The sequence below is a fragment of the Crotalus tigris genome, unplaced genomic scaffold (genome assembly GCF_016545835.1).
Source record: "Crotalus tigris isolate CLP2741 ecotype Arizona unplaced genomic scaffold, ASM1654583v1 scf7180000018515.689212, whole genome shotgun sequence".
NCBI classification, from domain to species: domain Eukaryota; kingdom Metazoa; phylum Chordata; class Lepidosauria; order Squamata; family Viperidae; genus Crotalus; species Crotalus tigris.
Window position 1 is genome coordinate 556,945 of NW_024097050.1, and position 22,346 is coordinate 579,290.

Sequence of the window (22,346 nt, forward strand, 5' to 3'; positions counted from 1 at the left end):
AGTTGTTTGAGGTAATGGCAATTTCATCCTTCCCATTCCATTACATTCCTTCCAAAACAACTAATAAATGCAGTTACCTTTTCAAAATCTCATAAACTGGATTATCAGAGTGTCTAGTGCCTAACTTGTAGAAGGAAGGGTCCCCAGTCCACGGACCACCACTGGTCTGCGGCTTGCCAGAAACTGAGCCACGCAGATGAGTGAAGCCCCATTCACACAAGCAGCATGCAAAACCATGCCCCTTCCAGTCCATGAAAAATACCTCTCCACAGAACCGGTCCCTGGCGTTCAAAAGGTTCGGGGCCATGTTGTAGAAAATCCAGTTCTTTCATTACAGTTATATATGAAGCATCCATTTGGTTGGAGATGGATGCTTCCTTATCCATATAAGGATAGAACAATTAACAACTGCTTACTTAAAACATAGTTCTGAGCTAGATCAATTATGAAGTTATGCTGTGGATATATACAAGTGTAGAATGTATGCCATAATTTAAGTGACATGGTTTCCACCAACAAATCGCTGCAGTTAAAAATTTTCTAGTAATCCACTGAAGATATTGAAAGCATATGCCCTAAATATCAGCTATTCAGCCATTTTTTATCATTTCATTGTTGATATTTTTCATGTTTATTTGTATCTGTTAGCTTTAAGTCTCCCTTGAGATGGCTTATATGGTATCATCTTTCAGTTTTATCTCACAACAACCATCTGTGAGGTAAGGTGGGCTGAAGGAGAGTGCTGGAACAAAGCCATCCAATGAATTTCCATAACTAAAGTTGGACTTGAATGTGGGTTTTCCCAGTTCTAAACCAGCACAACCACTACACTACACTGGCTCTGAAAACAGCTGAGAAGAAAAGAACAGAACCTAGTTTTTTTAAAGAAAAATGCAATCATAAACCAATGAAATATGCCATAGAATTTGTTTTAAAAAAACTGAGTCTGTAAAGACCAGGCAATACTGCCAGCATTTGAGCAAAGAACTTTTTCTCCTTGTTTTACAGGGCCAATTCCTTTTGTCATCCTCTTCTCACTCTGTACAGATATTTAGCCACTGAACCAAGATACATTCATACAACTTTATCCACAGAAATCACTCTCCAATCGACATATCTCTCTAATCCATGATCGTGTCATGTGACATATCATGACGTATCTCAACTTTTTTGCCTTTGCGGAGCCGGGGTGGGTATGGCCTGCATGTGACGTGGCCCACGGGCTGCCAGTTTGACACCCCTGCTCTAAATCACACTGTTAGCTATTCTTTCCTTCCTCAGTCCCTGTCTGAACTTTGGTTTAATCCATTTTTAGGGATCAGTCACATGATGGTCTCCATCAATGATTGCTTCACCACACTGACATTTTGTCAGTCTGCCTGGGTGATCTGAAGCATCTTCAGTCAACTAATTCACATAGGAATACATTCATTTCAGATGTTGCCAATCCATCACAGCGGCTCTGATTGAATGTCTATTGGGATGTAAACATTTACTGTATTTCATTAGTCTTATTGAATTCCTTTTCAGCTTCTTTCAGGATTTTATTCATTTACTATAATGTTGGCTCTTTGCTTATGGGTCCCAGATGTAGAGGATTGATGTAGCCTACCATGGTCCAATATGATGTGCAATCATAATTTGGCAAAAAGAAGTAGTATGGTAACTCAGGCAAGCAAGTCATAATTTATGGAGACAATAAAGTGCCACACAGATATCTGGATACTCCAACCTGTCCACTGTCGCAAGCCACAATGAATGAATCTCACTCTCAAAATGCAGATAATGGTGGTGGTGATGATGATTCCCATTTTATGATGTGCAAAACATTTCTCAATATTTCTTCAGGTTAAAATTAGTACTCTTAATTCTGTAACCCTTACATCTTACCTGCTGCAATAATAACTCAGTTATTCCTTTTATAAGTATATATGTCTATTGGTGTTTCCGGTGTTTTCACTTGAAGAGAGAGTACTAGTTAGATTCAAGCTTCTCTTTGGCTAAAACTGAGTGATAAATCTTTAATGAAGTCCACATTGGCGTGTTCATAATTCTCCAGATGTACCACCTTAAGGATAAACCCTAATTCACTTCAGATGTTGATTCAGGATTGTGCATCCCTAGAACTATACACAACTTCCATGCTGTATTTGTATAGCCATAAGATTCCTCATCAGAATTTAGCAGTGTGGTTTCTGACACCAACTGTGTGATTTTCCACCATGCTCAAATGAGAAATACATAGAAATTGTAGTACTATACAATCCCTGAAATTCAGCAGATCCGTACTATTTAGGAAATGAAAAAGAAACAACTCCCAATCTCACCAGAAGAAACAGGGGAAAGAAATATAAAATATATATAATCCTAGCTCTGCTCATGTACACAATGTGACTGGGACCCATTTTACATCATCATTCCATGCAGTATGCTTTGCTCGCATGATAGAGATTAAACTGTATCCTCTGAAAAACAAAAGCTTAATGTAAATCCTATAAAACTGCTTCCCCCTCCACCTAGTTTTGTAGTCCCAGAAGTGTTAGGATGTTAAATCCAAGAATTCCTAGCCAGTTGGCCAAGCTGAGCAGAGAGAAGTTATCCCAACACATTTGGAGGGCATTAGTCTCAGGCAGGCTACCTCAGGGTCTTTGAACTGTCAAATAACCTTTTTTGAAGTTCACCAACTTGGCTTTCAAATTCTCAGTGCAAGTTTTGTGATGGTAATAGAAGCATATCAAACACAAACAGAATCCTTTTGATCCTTTTGAGTCACAGGTATCTTTTGAACTCCTGTTCTTTTTTCCCCAGTGTAAAAAAAGACCATTTGTTTTGAAGGGAGGGCCATTTCTCTCCCCCCCCCCCCATCCAAAAATACTTTGTACCTTCAGGGTCATAAAAGTCCATTCCTTCTCTTCACCCTGGGAAAAAGGAAGCCAAGAAACATCATTAATCATGCAAACCATCTCCTGTAGTAGTGCCAGCCAAATGATCTTCTATACTCCACACATCAATAATCTTGACACTTGTCTTAAAGTTAGGTCATGCATATCCATCTGCCATTAAAGAAGTGTCAGCAAGCAAGCATCCCCTTGCTATTTTTAGGGTCATATCTAAAGAGTTCATCAACTTTTTGTCTGCTCAGCCAATTTGTCACAAATGATATTATCTAGCATAATTTATCCTATTCTTTTTGTCTCCTCCATTCTTTCTTTGTAAACCAAGCTCCCATTTGGAAACAAAATGAAGTTTGAGAATGAGTGAGATTGAGAGGTGTATCATAGCATCTTTATGAGCTGCTCATTTCATTTCTCTGGTTTCTCCGTTTTGTCTCAGTCTGAAAATATAGAAACAGCTGTTTAAATAAAAGTGCCTTTGGTTGTTTCAATACGGTTCATTGCTTCTTGTTTACTCACATCAATTTTAGACCCATAACTTGGCCTGCAGTTCTATCTGTGTGCTTTGATGCACAAAACTGTTAGGGACACTTATACTGAGGGAGCATTTTGACAGGTTGATGAGACTATGCTTCATTCGCTCATTTCAAAGATGGGACAGTTCCCTCTTTATTTATTGGCTCTTCAGTATCTTTTAAGGATTGGAAACAATGGAGGGGTTTTCTTACTAGTGTAATATAATTGTTAAGATGTTAGACTTGAACTAGGAAGTTCCAAATCCCTGTGCATCAGTGGAAATCATTAGCTGACTTTGGGGCAGCCATTCTGTCTCAGCCCAAGCTATCTCATAAAGTTGCTGTTGCTGTTGCTGTTGTGGACATTAAATTAGATGATAGCCTCATCTACATTACTTTGAGCTCTAAACTAAATGGTAGGGTATAAATGCTCTGATATTCTTTTGACTTTTACAACTAGAGTTTGTCCTTCCAACAATGAAGACCACTGCTTCTCAAGCGCTCATGTATATCCTATGAGAAGGTTAAATAGAGGTTGCTGAAATAGCCACCTCTTTCCTCCTCCTGCCCCATGTATGATTTTGGTACAGTATACCCTAATCCCAGTGTTATGTCCAAGGTGGGGATTATGATATAGTATTAAATTCCTGCTTAATAAACCAGCATCAAACTACACTAGACCTTCAGTACTGTCATTTCCAAGTACCAGAAGCAGCATGACAATCTCAATGCAGGTAGGAAAAAATGAATATGGAACAATAACTTATATAATATCTAGAAATTCATAAATATTTTGTCCCAACCAAGCTATATTTTTCTTTTCCACTTACTATATTTCAGATACTTCTAACAAATTGCTTCCACATTGTGCAAGAACATGTGGAAACAGCAGCATTGTCAGAATATAATATGTATCCTGTAAGAAAGGAATCACAAACTGAAAAGTGACTTTCCAATCAAATTTATCTTGTTGAGGACAAATACCAAGACTTTAATTAAGAGTATGTTCACTCCTACAGCCCAGAAAGAAAGAAAAAGTCTGTGTCTTATTTAAATGGCTTTCACTCAAAGCCTTCTAGGTCATCCTGAAAGATTTTATAATATGCTTCAGACCTGTTTTGTAAATATTGATTTATTTTACAGATTACCTTCATCCATATTTTTGTGACATCTTCAGGTCCTGCTCTCTCTGAACTGCTTGGCATTAAAGCTATGATCATCAATCAGAATGACAGGCTTGAAGCTATCATTGGTAGCTATAGCTTCATTGAATTAATATTAATTATCATTATCAGTACTAGCATTACCACTATTTTTATAACTATTATTTTCAGGAGTTGGACTGAAATGTATGAAAGATTCTTTTACAGACATTTTCTTGGAAACTATAGCAAAATGGGATATGTTTACTTAAAAGGGGGCGGAGGAGGAAGGGGGGAGAAACATCATATGCAAATCTATGGCATTTGAAAATGTCATATAGCTGCATCTCCATATAAACACTTTTCCAAATTCTGCAGCAGCCAGTCTGTTTTGATACAGATATTAGATAATGCAGTGTGAGAGGTAAAACCTGTGGGATATTGTTGAGCAAAATTACAATTCCTGATTTCCTCAAATGAGCATCACCTAATTGAGTTAACTGTGGCTGCTGTTTGATTATGTAGATAGGGGACACGGACCTTATTGCCTATAGAGTGTTTCATTTATGTCTTTACACATGTTGCGGTGCTGATAGAATGTGATCTTTGAAAATTATCCTTCATTATGTTCGCGCTAAAGCAATCAGAAATTGCAAACATGATGCATGGATCAGTTCTCACATTAACAGATTCTAGCTAACTCTTGCAAATGTGGCCCACAATGTTTACTTTTTATGTGTTACATTTGTATCCTCAGTGGAGCATGAGGAAAGTTTCCTCCATATATTTGACCCTTACTAGGCGGGATAAGAAAAGTGATAGTTATCTAGTGAGATTTGAACTACAGAATTTACATCCTTATCTGACAATATCATTCTGCCTTCCTGTTTTATCTCTGTGAACATTACAAAGCTGAAGTTAGTCCCTTCCTATGTTGGATAAGGAGGAAACAGTTGAGATTGGGGATGGCCTCTGGGTTTTTCTAGTTGCCAGGGAAAATAGGAATGTTTTGAAATGCTGTAATGTCAATCTGATGTTATAGTATCAGCCTGCAGAAATTCTGAGAAAAACAAAATTCCTGCATCTTGAGAGAAACAGCAAATCATCTTCTTAGTTGTGTAGTGGTTAGATGCAGACAAAGAAAAGGGAAATTACAGAGTTTACTTGGACCACTTAAAATCTTTCCCTTTGACCTGCCTCACAAGGTTGTTCACAATGTGGATGCAAAGCTGACAGAAACTTCCTCCTTTGAATGGCAGCTTTGTGCTCTAAGGCTGGGTTAGGGTTAGGATAGAGCAGTGGTGGCAAACCTATGGCACGCGTGCCAGAGGTGGCACTCAGGCCCTCTCTGTGGGCACACGTGCAGGTCCCCCAGCCTTGCCTCTCCCCGCGACCCCCTCCTCTCCAGTAGCCCCCCTGAAGGAGAGTCGTCCTCAAGCATGGCCCACACGGAGCAGCGCAGCCAAGGACATGGCAGACAGGCTGCATAGACAATACTCTGCCCTCACACCCCATCATGAAGTTGATGCTGCAGGGCGCAGGCAGAGGGTGTGGCCACCATAGCGCTGCTGGGCTGCCTGGGCAATCTGCGGCGGGCCATGGAGGCAGTGAGTGGTCCTGTGGGCAGGTGGGGTGGGGGCAGAGCAGGGGCGGGGCCAGTTTTTGGGCACTTGGTCTCTAAAAGGTTCGCCATCACTGGGATAGAGACATAGTATTTTTAAAAAAAAATATGAAAGAAATTGTTAAAATAATGCAGTGATGTAGCGATTACTGGATATAGATTGATGGTAGGAGGGAAAAGAATGGGGGCAATGGGAATTACTGAGTGGAAGCCTGAACGAAAGCTTGCCTCAGAGGAAGTCTCCAGTGTAAGTTCTGTGACTAAAAAAATAGGAAAACGGAAGTCATATTCTTCTCTTCTCTTAGCTTGTAGCTCATGACAGTAACATTTTTAAAACCGACATTAATTTCATCAGATTATGTGGCTTGAAACAGAACAAAATATGTTTATGATCATCAATGCTGTCTGATGGGGCTCTGATTTTAGGCTGTTAAGTGCATTACATAGTCCTATTTCCTGCATTTTTAATTCCCAATAACAGGAAGAAATAATTTGCTCTCCTTGCTGGTAAGGAGAAGCCTTTCCTAACAAGAACATGTTTAAAAGTTAGAACGGACTCTCCTGCCAAGCATGTGGAAGGCTCTTCTGACTATAAAATGCCTGTTTACAAATTTGAAAGTGGTAAAAAGGTAAAACAAACAAACAAATAAATAAAGGTGTGATTTCACCACTGAAAAATGGACCTGGAGTGGGACAAGAAAATGTAAAAGATTTTTAAAAACTGTAAAGTAGAAGTAGGTAACATGAATATATACAACCATTATTCATATGGAGAGAAAGGGGATATGAGGTATTTTCTTAATATGCTTCACAGGGGTAAAAAGAGACATTAGACATAATTTTAAAAAATTCCTACTCCTTGCAGGATCCATAATGCTGGCTACAATACCCCTGAAAGTTATCAGCCCCCTACCTGCCATAGAAGTACCTACAATGTATAACAGTCCTCTACTTAGAAGACATAACATTTTTAAGAAATTCTGATTCATACCAAACATATGGGAGATGATGCCTTAATCTTGTTAAGTCTCAGAATTGAATCTTGGGGGCAGCAGCAAGCTAAGCCCCCCTGGTCTGTTGACAGACTCCTACATGCTAAATAAAATTTCATCAGGAATCTTTTTCACTAACAAGGGGGAAGATTTTCTCATTTGATGGCAGTTTGTTGCTATCAGAGGCACCTCAAATTCATCGGACTGTTTCCAGTTGAAATGGACTAGGTTAAGGTAGAAGGCATAGAGAATGGCTTTGTCATGGTCCAGGCCTCAGCTTATGAATATGAAAAAGCTGTTCCAGCTGAATCTGTGAAATGTCAGTCTTAGGAGACATCAAGCCAAGAATCACATGAGGTTGTTCAAATACATCTGAACAGCTGGAACAGTCTGATGAGGATGACATAAGATCTCCCAACCTGCACCAGTCAAATAGAAAGCAGAGCAGAGCAGAGGTTACATGACCAAGCAAGGGAGTAAATCTTTTGATTAATGCCAGGTGTCTGCAGTTCTGATTTAAAAGGCAGCTCTGACCCTTATTCCTTTACTGGAAAGAGTCTGATCTCCTGTCCTGGTCTGTGATTCCTGAAACCTGACCTTTGGACTGACTGACAAACCTGACTTGGCTCTCTGAACTTTGGACTGGATTTTGACTGTTCTTCTACATTCTCCTGTTGAAAGTAAAAACATTAAGGCAAGCTCTCATTTTTTTCAGAGAATCTATTTTATTTTACATTCCTTACTGTTATTTCTTCAGCCATGAGTAAATTGCTAATCTCCATAGCAACCATTTTTAAGTGTGTAATTGAAACCTGAAGCAAGACATGCTTTGACAGAAAGAAGGAAGACCCATAGCAATCAAATAAATGAGATGTAATGGCATTTGTTTCTTTGTCTAGTTTATCTTGTTGGGCTGACAGTTAATGACATACATTGTTTGCTGAAAATAGCCATGGATTGGTAGAGCCTCCAAAATATCAACACTAATGGAAGTAATTCTATTTGTATTCTGAACTCTTGATAGTTTCTTTTAACATAAAAATTAGCTACTATAAAAAAATACTGATTCCACACACCAAGATTATTTTTATATTCAAAGTAACAGAACTGGAAGAGACCTTAGAGGTCTTCTAGTCCAACCCCCTGCTCAAGCAGGGGTGTCAAACTCTGGCTCACGGGCCAAATGCGTCATGGCAAAACAGTGACCACCCCATTGCCAGCAATGGAAAAAAAGTCATGTGACATTGCGATTTTGACTCCCCTGCCCTATACTATTTTAGACACATGGTTATCCAATCACTTCTTTAAAACCCCTTGTATTGGAGTACCAACAACTCCAGGTACTTTCAAATACTTGCTACCCTTTTAATAAAAAAGGATTGAGTTGATTTAATTTTATAAAAGCCAGCAAACCTTAATAATCAATCAAATAATAATAATAAATACTCAAATAAGCTTTGCCTTATTTCAGCTTTTTAAAATATTATTTACATATTACAATCATGATACTGTACTTTTCTTATAGATCAAATAGTTTGGTTTACACTATTGCTAATGTTACCTGAAAAAAACTGTTTGCAGGTGACATAAAACACAAAATAGTTTTAACAATTTTTTAGGTAAAAACCCTCATTGATCCTCATAAATAAATTCTTGCAAAATTGTTTTCAGTCTATTAACTAGAATTGTTGTGAACAACTTGTAGTCATTATTCAACCTCAGACTGTAATTTATTGTTAAAGTCAAAACCTGTCCCTCTTTGGATAAGAATGTTGGCTGCTTTCCAACTCTTTAGCATTTTTCCTCCTTATTGGATAGAGTTCATTGTGTTTTGTAAAGATTGTAAAAGTTCATCCTCAAAATATTTATAATAAGAATCTGATAATCCATCTAGTGCAGGCAATATTCTTACTTTAATCTTTTTTATAGCATTGGAAACTTAGTTTATTCTTATAGGTCCATTCATTAATCCCTCTCTATTCCTCTGTAATCCTTGGTAAATTTTGTTTCTTTAAATATTCATCTATTTTCTCTAGAGAGATGTCACTTCCTTTAGCAAATTGGAATAATAATGAAAAATTTTTGCATGGCCATATTGTCCATTAATATTTGGAGCAGCATAATGAAGAAAAAAACTGCATTGATCTCCTTAGCTGCAGAGAAGGCCTTTGACAATTTGAACTAGGCTTCCTTGTTCAAAGTTTGGGAAGATATGATTTTTGGAGATTACTTTATAAGATGGGTAAGAGCAATTTGCAATTCACAGGAAGCACAAATAAGTGACACAGTTGTGAGTTGAAAACCCACATGACTATGCCACTTAGTGATGGAAGTTCTGGCAGTCTCGGTTGCCATCCTTAAGTGAAGATTGCACAGGGCCTAAAGTGAGGATTTCACCTACTGTAACTGCAATTTGAAAACTTTCTGCCAGCTTCCCCATTGACTTTGGTTGTGAAAGATGCCGGGAAAGGGTACAAATCATGATCATGTGACCGTGGGGATGCTGCAGTGGCTATAAATACGAGGACTAGTCATAACTACCACTCATTCAGTACCATCAGGAAAGAGCCATGGGGGCACAGTGGTTAGAATGCTGTTTTGCAGGCTAATTCTGCTGACTGCCAGCAATTCAATTCTCATTGACTCAAAGTTGACTCGGCCTTCCATCCTTCCAAGATTGGTAAAATGAAGACCCAGATTGTTGGGGGGCAAAATGCTGAGTGTGTAAACTGCTTAGAGAGGGTTTTAAAGCACTGTGAAGCGGTATATATAGTAAGTCCAAGCGCTGTTGCTATCATAAGTTCAAACAGTCAGGCAACTCATCAAAGAGGAGTAGATATTCTATGCAGGAAGGAGGAGGAAGAGGAGGGAGGACTTGGTTAGAAGGATGTGCCATTATTTGCATGGTGAATTTATTGTTTACGTTTCTCCAAAGACACTGCAAGCAAATACCTGCTTCCATGGGAAGAATCTTCATTGACTGCATTTGCATCTGAATAGACAAATAGAGGATTGCACTGTTCAAATAACAAATACAGACTTACTATAGAAAACAAGCTGCTTCCTGAAACAATTTCATACTTAAAACATTAACACACCTATTACTGTGTTATTAATCTAGTTAGATTATTGACTAATTCTCTACAAGGAGGCTACAAACTCAGCCATCTTTTCCTGGGAATAAACCATACTAAATATAGTGAAACTTGCATTTGAGTAAGCTTATAGAAGGCAACTTTTTCAGCTAGTGCTCTTCTCATTTTTGAGAGCCAGACTGCACAAAAGTATATGCAAGTGATGCCTTTAGTTAATTTTAAAGTGCAGGGAGGAAAGAATCTTTGTTGCTGTTGTGGGTTGTTAGTTGTGAAGTCGTGTCTGACCCATCGTGACCCCATGGACAACGTTCCTCCAGGCCTTCCTGTCCTCTACCATCTTCTGGAGTCCATTTAAGTTCACACCTACTGCTTCAGTGACTCCATCCAGCCACCTCACTCTGTGTTGTCCCCTTCTTCTATTGCCCTCAATCTTTCCCAGCATTAGGCTCTTCTCCAATTTGGACCTAATAGAATTTGAATGAGCCCATGATATCTTTCCCAGAATTGGGGTAATTTCTCTACCCAACATAAGGAAAATTAAACGGATGTCTTTTTGTGATAAACCCCTATGAAAACTCTTTCTTTAAGACTGGAGAGGCAAACGGTTTGGGGGTGGGCTAGATTATTCCATGGGAGGCAGATTGATTTAATCCTCAATATGTTGGCAGACTATGTTCATACTTACATGTTAGATTTAAATTTTAAATTCTTCTTTACTGTGGAAAGAGTTCATTCAGTGTATACTTATATAGCTTATTTGGTGGCAAAACTGCAGAGCATTATTAGGCAGAGTGAAAGTGTCATATTGGGTATGTGAGTGTCTGGTCTTGTCCAATAAGCTTTTGGAGACAAAATGGAGAATGGAGGAACCATCTTTTCTTTTTCCACACAGCGCAGTATATCAAGCTGACCATACAAACCTCAGTCTGGTGAACATTAACTTCTAGGCTATGTTGATGAGTTGAATCCATTCTTTCTTCTAACTGTGATATTTCCTATGCCATTTGCTATCAGAACTAACTCCAAAGCATAACAGAACCTCTCCTATATGTAATAATTATTATGGAGTCTTTCTTCAAACCTTCACCTTTTCCCGCCAAATGTATCTAGTATGGACATGTCCATGGCATTTATCATCAGTACGAAGTACTTTGTTCAAAAATATTTCAGATTTATCAGTGTTTTCTTTTACACATTTTAGACCAATGTTTCTTAAACTTTTTTCTCTTAGCATCCCTTTCCATTTTAAAAAAAGTATAGAGGTTCCCAAAAGAGCTTTTGTTTGTATGGGGCATATTTATCAATATTTACCATATTAAAAATTTAAATGCATGTATTTATTGCCAGTACCACTTCTCACAATTGATAGAATTTTAGTACTGCATTATTTGTCAACATAGGCTGGTAAATAGTTTTGATTTCACAAGTCTCTGAGAGGATCATGAGTGACCCCAGAGCTCCTAGGACTACACTATAAGGAACAGTGCTTTAGAACAGGGGTCCCCAATCCTCGGTCCATGAACCAGTACAGGGCCGCGGCATGCCAGCAACCAGCCCGCACAAACAAGCAAAGCCCCATGTGTGGGTTGCAGGCAACACACAAAACCACGCCCCCTCCAGTCCGTGGAAAAATCTCTCTCCACAGAACTGGTCCCTCCACGAAACCGGTTAGGGACCTCTGCTTTAGAGTATAATGGTTGTAGCTAAGTTGGAGAGCAGGTTTCTTTCTGACATTATCCTATGCTATTCTACTAACATCGCTGTATTTTGGACAACTTCTAGGGGCATGTCAGCTAAACTTTCCAGAACATTTGTAGTGATCTGTCCAGTTTGGGGGCAGTTCTAATAGAGATTTTGCCTTGATTCAGTGGTTCCATGTAATTTCCATTCCTTAATAGTCTTTTTCGCAGTTGAAAATTGCTAGTTGAAAGGATTAAGATATTTTTTATAAAGCTCCCCTGCCTTGTAAATTATCTTCGTTTCCAGATGCTGAGACTGTTGCTTAGAAAGCTGTTATTGAAAATAGACAGAACCACAGTCATAACTTGCAAGGGTCAGAGTTTTTCTTCACCTATGGAATTATCTTTATCTCAGAGGTCCCCAACCTTTTGGGCACCAGGGACCGGTTTCATGGAAGACAATTTTTCCATGGACCGGGGGTGGTATGGGATGGGGGGGGTAGGGGGGATTCAGGATGATTCAAGTGCATTACATTTATTGAAAATTTTCTAAATAAACAAACAAATAAATAAATAATGCACTTATTTCTATTATTATTACATTGTATTAGATTACATCAGTGACTTTCTGCTTCTAAGAAAGTGGGAAGGAAAAGACAGTCCTAAAAATTCAGCCTTCCAGCAAAACCCAGCATGTTGAGGAATCCCCCCTCCCCCTTTGCAAGCCAGATAGTCTTGCAAACTTGGAGAGCTAGCTGCAGAAGAAAGGAGAGAATACACACACACACACATAAAATAAACTATGAAAAGCAGGCAGGATGTTGCCAAAACACGAGGCACCTGGAGCATCAAAATAAAAGCAAAAAACTCCAGGGTTGAAGTGCAACGGAGCCCAGCGCTCTTAGAAAAGATGCAGATGAAAGAGAGAGAATCCCTTGGAGACGCAGGGCTTAAGGTGAAAGGTAGCTTCTCTCTGCCCCTATTTACACTCTGACAAAAAGACACTCTCACACACACATACTTTGGGAGGGTCCCCCTCTAATGAGGCTTTGGGAAAGCTGGCACGTGCTTGTCTTGCAAACTTGGAGAGTTGCACTTGTCTTGCAAACTTGGAGAGTTGCACGAAGGGCTTTGCAAGCTCAGCTGGGGTGCCAAGAGGAGGAAAGTGAGGAGGAGGAGGAGGAGCCAGTTGCAAGTGCAGCTGCCAGAGGACCTTCGCACTGAGCAATACAGTTTCTGCCCAGCCACTCTCCAGCCCCTGCCCAGACCCCTGCAGTCTCGCCTCATGCCTGGCAATGGAAGACGTGCCATCAGCATACCTCCAGCTGAGGCGGCCCAGTTCCTAACTGGCCGCAGCCCAGTACCGTTCTGCAGACCGGGGGGGGGGGGGTTGGGGACCACTGCTTTATCTGACTAATTATAGGCCTAATGAATGAATTGGGGGATGTGCTAACAACCTTGCAGTAAAATAAATTGAAGTGGGGTTGAATCAACTGGAAGATTATCAAGGCTTCTACATTTGACATATCCGCTATAGTCTTATTTTGAATCTGTAAACAAGCACACGTATATAGTAATTATGGATTCAAATTTGTAGAAAGGTATTAAATTTATAATATGTAGAAGTGATATCTACTTCTGCTCACATAGAATTTGTTGAAACAAATATTATGATTATAAGTATTTAAACCTCAGCTGTGTTATTGCTAGATATTTTTAGTCTTCAGTAAAGAGTTCTTTTTGTGAAGTCACATTCCCACTGTTGAACTGTCATTTTATTATCTCTTTGAAAAGCATTGCTACATAGGCACTCATGCTATAGCGTTCCCTTGCACCTGCTTATTGCATAAGATTAATAAGTGGAGAGTGATAAAAGGAAGTAACACTTTTTCCTTCAAATCCAAACATAAGGTAATTGCTTATGTGTCAAAAATGACACAACTTAGATAAACCTGTTTTTTACAGCAAGAGACATTTTGTCACTAGGCTTTGAGATTGTGTTCCATATAAATTTGGCTATACGAGCAAAGGATGAAAAAAGAGAAAAATCTTACCTCAATAAGGCAAAAATAATTCCTTCCTATCTAATAAGTACAGCAAGAGTATTTGAAGATGAGCTGTCAAACATAATATAATTGCAAAGTGATTAATGTTGAAATAATCATAATCTGAAGCATTGCTCTATGAATAATTACAAAACTGTGCCATAAAGAAATAGTCATGGTCTTTCCTAATGTGATTATCATACGGGACACCAAGGCCTTGGTCTAATAATTAGAATATATTGCCCACAGAATTTGACTTTTGGAATTATGAGATTATGTGAATGAGCAATTTGTCAAGGTTCTAGGCTGAAATAAAAATGCTGAATGTCTAAAATTGCAATTTGATACCTATGTAAGGAAACAAAATCCCTTGATTTCAATAAGACCTGACAGGTTTCTGGGAAGTCCAAGAGTTGGCAATGGCCACATATCTGAAGGTTACCAGGTTAAATAAAGTTGATAGAGATTATGAGTCTGTGTAGCATCCAAGAAGCCCCATTGAACACATTACAAATTTGAAAAGCTGGAAGATGAATGTGTATTAAAATAGAAAGTATAGATTCAAAACCAAGAGGCAGAAAGAATCTTAAAGAAGGGGTAAGAGCATACTGTAGATGGGTATAGGGGAATATAAATGTTAGTATGTGGAAGACTATATCAAATTACAGAGCACTCTAATGTAGCAAACAAGAGGCTCATTAAGTCTAGTTTATGGCAAAGGTCATCATCATCATTCAACAAATTTTGAGCACTGCTGCACAGGATCTGGCAACATTTTATGTTGTAGCATGGCTGATACCTGAAAACAGCAGGGAAGTGTAAAATTATCCAGTGTGCCTTGGGTATTTATGCAGTAACGGTGAGATGAGGCTGATACGAATATATTTACTAGATTTAGAAGCCATCTATCTCCAGAATTATTCTGGGCAGTTTACCCTGAAAATAGAAAAACAATTTTAAAAAAACCTTAATGTCTGGACAGACTAAATAGCAGCCAATCTCTGACCCCCTACTCCAAGCCTAAATGAGGGAAAGGGAGGGAGGGAAAGGAAGGGAGGGAGGGAGGGAGGAGATAAAGAAAGAGAGAGGGGGGGGGAAAGAAAGAAAGAAAGAAAGAAAGAAAGAAAGAAAGAAAGAAAGAAAGAAAGAAAGAAAGAAAGAAAGAAAGAAAAGACTTTACTGCTATGTGGTGTTTTTTTTAAAAAAAATTAGTTTTACATCATTGCCCATCATACAAAGAACAACTCTGGGCAGTATACAACAATTAATGAAACACAAATATGTGAAAATAATTATAAAAGTATTAAAATCTTTACTAAAATGAAAACCACTGAAAAATTACACACTGCGCAGTTAAAAGATCAGCCAATAACTAGACTTCACCCCAAAAAAACTTTTTAAAAAGCCACGTGAAGGGTAGAGAAGAGTTTTAAAATAGATTTTTGGGGAGAAGATTTGAATTGAGATTAAAAGCAAATCAAATGAATTAAACCTAGTTATGATGTGTGTTGGCTCATATTTTTAAACATGTGAAAAATTGTACCTCCTTTTGAATTTCAGACAGATGATCTGAATACAAAAATGGGCCTACGGAACTAGGTGCAAGTTGCAGCTGTAGGTTGTCCATTCTTGGTCAAAAAGAGGTCTACATTTCTAGAAGAACTGCAATTTTGCTTGTTTTCACTATGAATCTGGAAGGATGATCAAACACAAGGAATCTGGCTATCATCTTCATGTTCAGTAAAAATTATGAAACAAATGGGATGCTTCAGAGGTGTTGTATAAAATCTGCAAAAAAAAAAAATAGCAAGGGAAATATAGCTTTTTGTGCTTGGTGTATACAGGTTACACTTGGATACCAGGCTTATTCCAAAGCGAATTACTGATCAAATTAAGCCTTTCTCCTGGATTCACAACATTTGTCTTCAGTTAGCAAAATATAGTTTATTATATTTCCATAATACTCCTAATGCGTAGTTAAATGAAAATTGAAATATTTAGCCCTACTCCCACCTCTCTATACAGGAGTCCTTGACTTACAACAGTTCATTTAGTGACCGTTCAAAGTTACGACGTTCAAAGTGCCTTATGAATGTTTTTCACACTTACGACCTTTGTAGCATCCCCATGATTATGGGATTAAATTCATATGCTTGGCAATTCACTCATACTTATGACCGTTGCAATGTCCCAAGGTCACGTGAACCCCTTTTGTGACCTTTTGACTAGCAAAATCAACGGGGAAGCTAGATTCACTTAACCATGTTACTAACATATCAACTGCAATGATTCACTTAACAACTGTGGCAAGAAAGGTTGTAAAATGGGGCAAAACTCACTTAACAAATGGCTCGCTTAACAACATAAATTTTGGGCTCAATTGTGGTCATAAGTCAAGGATTACCTGTATGCGTGTTTGTTTGGGTGGCTATCTTTTGGTCAATTCTACATTGTAAAATGAACCTGTCATCACTTTTACCCAAGAGGAATACTTTCTGATTGCATTTAAGAAGCAATTAGAAATTGTTTGCTTTTCTGGCCTTAGGATAATTGTTCAAAATGTTCCTTCAAAATTTAAACAGGCCCAGTCTTATGTATGCCATTAATCAAGTTTCTATTTCTATCATCATTCATATTTTTGAAGCATCCGTTTGTTCTTTTCCATTTTTGAAATGATTCCACGTGAAATTCATATACAATTCATGTACGTGCCCATATACAATTCACATATATGCTGGCTGGGCATGTTGTGAGAATGGCTGATGGTCAAATTCCGAAAGATCTCCTGTATGGAGAACTTGTGCAGAGAAAGCGCCCCAGAGGGAGACCCGAACTGCGATATAAGGATATCTGCAAGAGGGACCTAAAGGCCTTGGGAATGGACATTAACAGCTGGGAATCCTTGACCTCTGATCGTTCAGCCTGGAGGCTAAAGACACAGCATGGCCTTCTCCAATTTGAAGAGACACTTGTGTGGCAGGCTGAGGCAAAGAGGCAGTCCCGGAACCAGCAAAATCTGGGGGCTGGACAGGGGACAGATTGTATCTGCCCTCAATGTGGAAGGGACTGCCATTCTCACACTGGCCTTTTTAGCCACACCAGATGCTGCCTTAGGACTTCTTTCCAGAGCACGATACCATAGTCTCTCGATACTGAAGGATGCCAATGGACATGCCCACGTGCATGGATTGAATATGAGGCTTCATATAGCATATGTTGGTTTTTCTAAAATCATATTTTTGCCTGTATTGTCTCCTAACATATGCCTTTTTAATGTAATTTCTATCCAGAATTTTGTGCAATGTTTGTATATTTGTACTCACCTTCTACATTTCAGAACTGCCCTGCAACACTCTGAGAACTGTCAAAAATTAAAAGACAATTGTGTGGGTTCATATAATAGTTTGGACAATGGAAGCTAGCTTATTGTTAGCTTAAGAAGTAAATAAAATGAATTTTCCCCCATTCATACAGTGGGCAGGCAAAACTAAAAGAACAAATTATTTTGTGTGTTAAGTCCACTTGTCATGTGACATTACTGTACTGACTTTTCCTGGTTGCATTATCTAATTTATAGTAAAGACAGAGGCTTCTTTTAGTGCTAGCAAAGAGATAAGAAAAAGAGCACTTTTCTCAGAAGCCTCTTTGGGCCATACAGTAGTTCTGCATGGTGGTTAAGCTGATCTTTAATGAATACTGTATTTTTCCGTCTATAAGACGCTCTGGCATGTGAGTGTCTCCGCAACGATCAGCTGTTCGGCGGAGCGCCGAACAGCTGAGCCGGCAAATCCAGAAGTTCGGCTGGCCGACAATCTTGCCCCCTCCCCCCTCCCGTTAGTGGCAAGCCCACAGGGGCTTGACACCTGCACCAGGCGGCATGGCAGTGGCATGTAAAGAACCCACACAGGCATGCCCTGGGCTGTGGAAGTTACCATTATTTTTCGTGTATAAGACACTGCACTTGTATAAGACGCACCTGATTTTTGAACCGAGTGTTTGCAGGAAAAAATAGTGTCTTATACACGGAAAAATACGGTACTATACGTCTCAGCATTTAGAGGAATGACTTGTTAATTTATTTATTTGGTGGCAAAGACTCACACACCTAGATCAGTGTTTCTCAACCTTAACAATTTTAAGGCATGTGGACTTCAACTCCCAGAATTCCACAGCCAGCATTGCTGGCTGTGGAATTCTGGGAGTTGAAGTCCACATGCCTTAAAATTGTCAAGGTTGAGAAACACTGACCTAGATTGGGGTTATTTTAATTGTTACAATTTTTGCTACTGCTACTTTGCAACATGGGTTTTGGACATAGAAGGTGTCTATAAGCAAACAGTGAGGAGGCAGGGGAATCAGCCATTTCTGTGCCATATGAAGTGATATTAGAGTTTCAGTATTGCAAAGAATTGCAGATAAGCTTCTTACTGTGCATATTTTTTTCATTTACAAAGCATATATATTTAAATCAAGAAACATATATTGAAGTATGAAATTATTTTTGGTGCTGCTTCCTCACTTAAAGACTGCTTTGCCTGAAGTGCAAGCGTGAAATATTGCTGTTATTATTTCTTCTTCTCCTCCTCCTCCTCTCTTAACAATACATTGACAGATCTTCTTGTTCACAGAAAATGCAAACAAACTGGAAGAAAGTGCCAGAGGAATCTACATTCCATGTCCAGAACATTATAATGGTTTCTGCATGCATGGAAAATGTGAGCATTCTGCTAATATGCTGGAGCCATCTTGCAGGTAACTTTTTCTTCAAACTGATCACCTGAACAGGCAGACCTGATAAAAAGAAATATCCCCCCTCCCCCGTGCACTAAAGAAAACAATTGTTGAACCCTCATCTACTCTAGATCTAAATTATGTACAGAGATACCTAATGTATGCAGCCAAGCTGCGCTGAATTATGCAGCAGCATTAATCTGTTTATAAAAGCATTCCTGCAATGTCTGTCAATCCATTCCTAACTAAAAAGGCATAACAGAGCATAGGCTGGCCCGATGAGTATTGTTGATTTTTAGCACATGGCCAACAATTCTTGTCCCAGGAAATCCCACAGCGAGCAAAAGTCAAGAACTATGTCAACATCAATTTCTCTGTGTGGGAAAATGGCTGAAGACAGAAGATTTGCACTGCCGAGGGTTGAAATAAGGTTAGTTTCAGAAAGGAGCATTGCATTGCATGTAAGGGAGTTTAAGTCAGTCTTGTCTTCTCTCACCTAACAGCAAAGTTTGAGGGCAAGCAGGAAGGTAGATTGTTGGATTTCCAGCCCCCTAAGCTGTCAGACTTAGGACTTTGGAACCTCTCAGAGGAATTCCAAAGTATAAAAAAAGTAAATTGATGTCCTTTGGGAAAAGGAATATCCAAGGAAATCTGGATTGTCTGCTTGGATGAAAACAAGCATCATATGGACAGTCCTTCAGACAATTCCAACAAAGAGGTTGGAGGGGGGTCCTGCTTGGCCATCTTTTCAGCAAATGTCCCACACTGCCCCAAAAACATTGTCTGCTCCTCTTATTCATTTTAATTCAGTCTCAGAATTCCAGGTTGCCTCTTTCCCTCTCATCCAGCATATGAAGCTATGAAGGCAACATCCTCTTTAAAAAAAAATGATTAAAAGGCTAGATCAAGAGTCAAAATAGATGTACTAGGATGTTATTAGTTCTACATTGTGTAAATACAGATTTGCCTCAGATATTTATTTATTCATTTATTTTCCTTCCATTTATATAATGCTGTAATTCAAATATAATTCCCAAGAATTAACATAACTAGACCTAACGTTTAAAATTTTCCACAGTTGATTATGAATAAAACATCCAGAGCAAACATAGCAAACTCAACAAAGGAAGCAATGATAATGAGCTAATCAATGGCATATAAACACCTTCTGTTAATCACACACAACCAACTCAATGCATGCAGCATGTTGAACGCTGAGCAGGAGTCCAAATTTAAAAGCAAATGATGCACGTGGGTGAGGGCAGAATAACCCTCATTCTTTTAGAATAATTCCTCGGGTGGATTTCTTTCACTTTGAACCAGCATCCAAACTCAGCTGAGAGAAAAAGGATGTGGAGAGATTATGGTTTATAGTACATTGCAGGAAAGGAAATCAGTAGTGCTCTCACAGGGATCTTTTCCTGGGACTTCAGACCTGCATTTAAAGCCCATGACTCTGCTATGGTCATATTTAGTCTGTGCTAATGCTAGAGGGAATGGCCTAACTGTTGGTTCTTTGTAAATCACAGAACCCCATTGAGGCTACTCCTCAGAGCTAAGGAACAAGTCATTCAAAAGCTTAAGACAGCTGTCCTGGTCCTCCCAAGGTCTCTGGGATATATATATATATATATATATATATATATATATATATATATATATATATATATATATATATATTATATATATATATATATATATATATGCATGGTTCCAGTAGAGATACTTTATGGGTATGACCATGCATTCCTTCAAAAGACCTCAAAGCAGCCTAACTCCTGAAGTGCAGTTCAGCGATATCGTCCAATAGAAGCAGATTTTCCACCATACCCATGCTCTCGGAGCTACATATTAGGAATAGCTAGAAGTGAAAATGATGTGCTGAACAACAGGCCTTATTTTACCCCTAGCTAGAACATCCAGAACAGATTAATGGTCTGGTTGGCTTAATATTCTCTTTTTCTTTAAGATGCCAATGCAGCATCAGGTTTGTCCTGGATTATTTGATTTAAGTAAAAGTATGAATTTAATAACAAGTAATAACAATTCACTAACCAGTTTCCTTCAAATATAGGCTCTTCTCATGTGGTAGACCTGTAAAATCCTCAACCACTGTGGCCTTTAAATTAAAGGCCAACATAGGGAAGGGTGACTTAGAACCAACTAATCGCTTCAAGAAGACATTTCTTTTAATGTTTAAGTCAGCATGTATTGAGATAGGCAATTACCTCTAATTACAAAAATCAATTTCGTCTGTTACTTATTTATTATTTTTATGCCATCCATCTTCCCTACAAGATGACTCTGGGTGGCTTACAAGTTATTAGAAAGGCCTCAGAAAGTTATTATACCAAGCATGCCCAACAATTGTCTCTTGATCCAGTTATCAAACTTTGTTTGAAGCTGAATTTATCTCTGCAGACAAAGGAATGAAGGAATCTGTATTTTGTCATTGTAGATGTGATGCGGGCTACACTGGACAACACTGTGAAAAGAAAGACTACAGCGTTTTGTATGTGGTTCCAGGCCCTGTTCGATTTCAGTATGTCTTAATAGCAGCAGTGATTGGAACAATTCAGATTGCAATCATCTGTGTTGTCGTTCTCTGCATTACAAGGTTAGTCCAGTATCATCTTTTTATGACATTCTTCCAGACTATGACATCTGAGTGTCAAGACATAGAAAGCCAGCATGCAGGTATTATGTATTCCCTCCTTTCATCTAATCCAGTGTTTCTTGGCAAATTTAAGATGGGTGGATTCCTAGAATTCCCAGACAGATATGCTGGCTGAGGAATTCTGGGAATTGAAGTCCACCCATCTTAAATTTGCCAAGGTTGAGAAACAGCGGTCTAATCAATAACTAAACAGAAGCTGCCTGGAGACACTGAGAAGCAATACTGACTACAGATGGGATAATCTTTTCCTGCTTTCAATGTTTTGGATTGGCTCATGTATTACTCCTGAATTACTTAGAACAGACTATGAACATCAAGTAGGTTTCTTCCTCAGATGTTCAGCTTAGCACCAGTCACAAGAGGCAATCATATAAAACTGCAAAAATTCAGTGTCCATATATATCTTAGTCTTTGAATTATAAACCACCCTTCTTAGAGCCCTATTTTAAAAATACAGTAACCTTTGAAAAATGATTTGATTTTCATTTAGATCAGTGGGTTTTTTTTCCTAAGTCATGCTCTAGGGAATCCTTGATTTCTTTGAAAATGTTAATGGCTGTGAGCAAGCTTCACTGAAAGTCTCCTAACCTACAAATGTACCATTCTTTCAATACAATGTTCACTCACCATAGGCATCCTGGCTACTTCTAGGCAGCCTTTCTCACATTTTGCAACTGTAGTTCACAGAAAATACGAGGGGGCCCAATTAAACAAATGTCTCTCTCCAGGTTTTCATCTTTAGAAATGTGCTTTTGGGTGAATAATAAGAAATATTGTTGTCACCCATTTCCATTTTTAAAAGCCTCTTTCAGCAAAATTTTATACCAGAAATATAAACCCAAATTAAATATTTACCACTGGAGGTTGATTCTGACATGGATAATAGGATCTGGCTAGTAAAGACTGAGATTCTGTAGCAGAATATCCTTCACCAGCTATGGTCTGATCATGAATT

At 38.7% G+C, this 22,346-nt stretch overlaps 1 protein-coding gene across 1 annotated transcript in view; it reads left to right on the forward strand.

Moving 5' to 3' along the window:
* Positions 1–22,346, forward strand: part of TMEFF2 (transmembrane protein with EGF like and two follistatin like domains 2) — a 281,771-nt gene that overhangs the window by 239,745 nt on the left and 19,680 nt on the right. The window contains exons 8-9 of the mRNA XM_039353324.1: positions 18,612–18,735; positions 21,173–21,331. Of these exons, the coding sequence (XP_039209258.1) occupies positions 18,612–18,735; positions 21,173–21,331 (283 nt within the window). The remainder of the gene's footprint in view (positions 1–18,611; positions 18,736–21,172; positions 21,332–22,346) is intronic.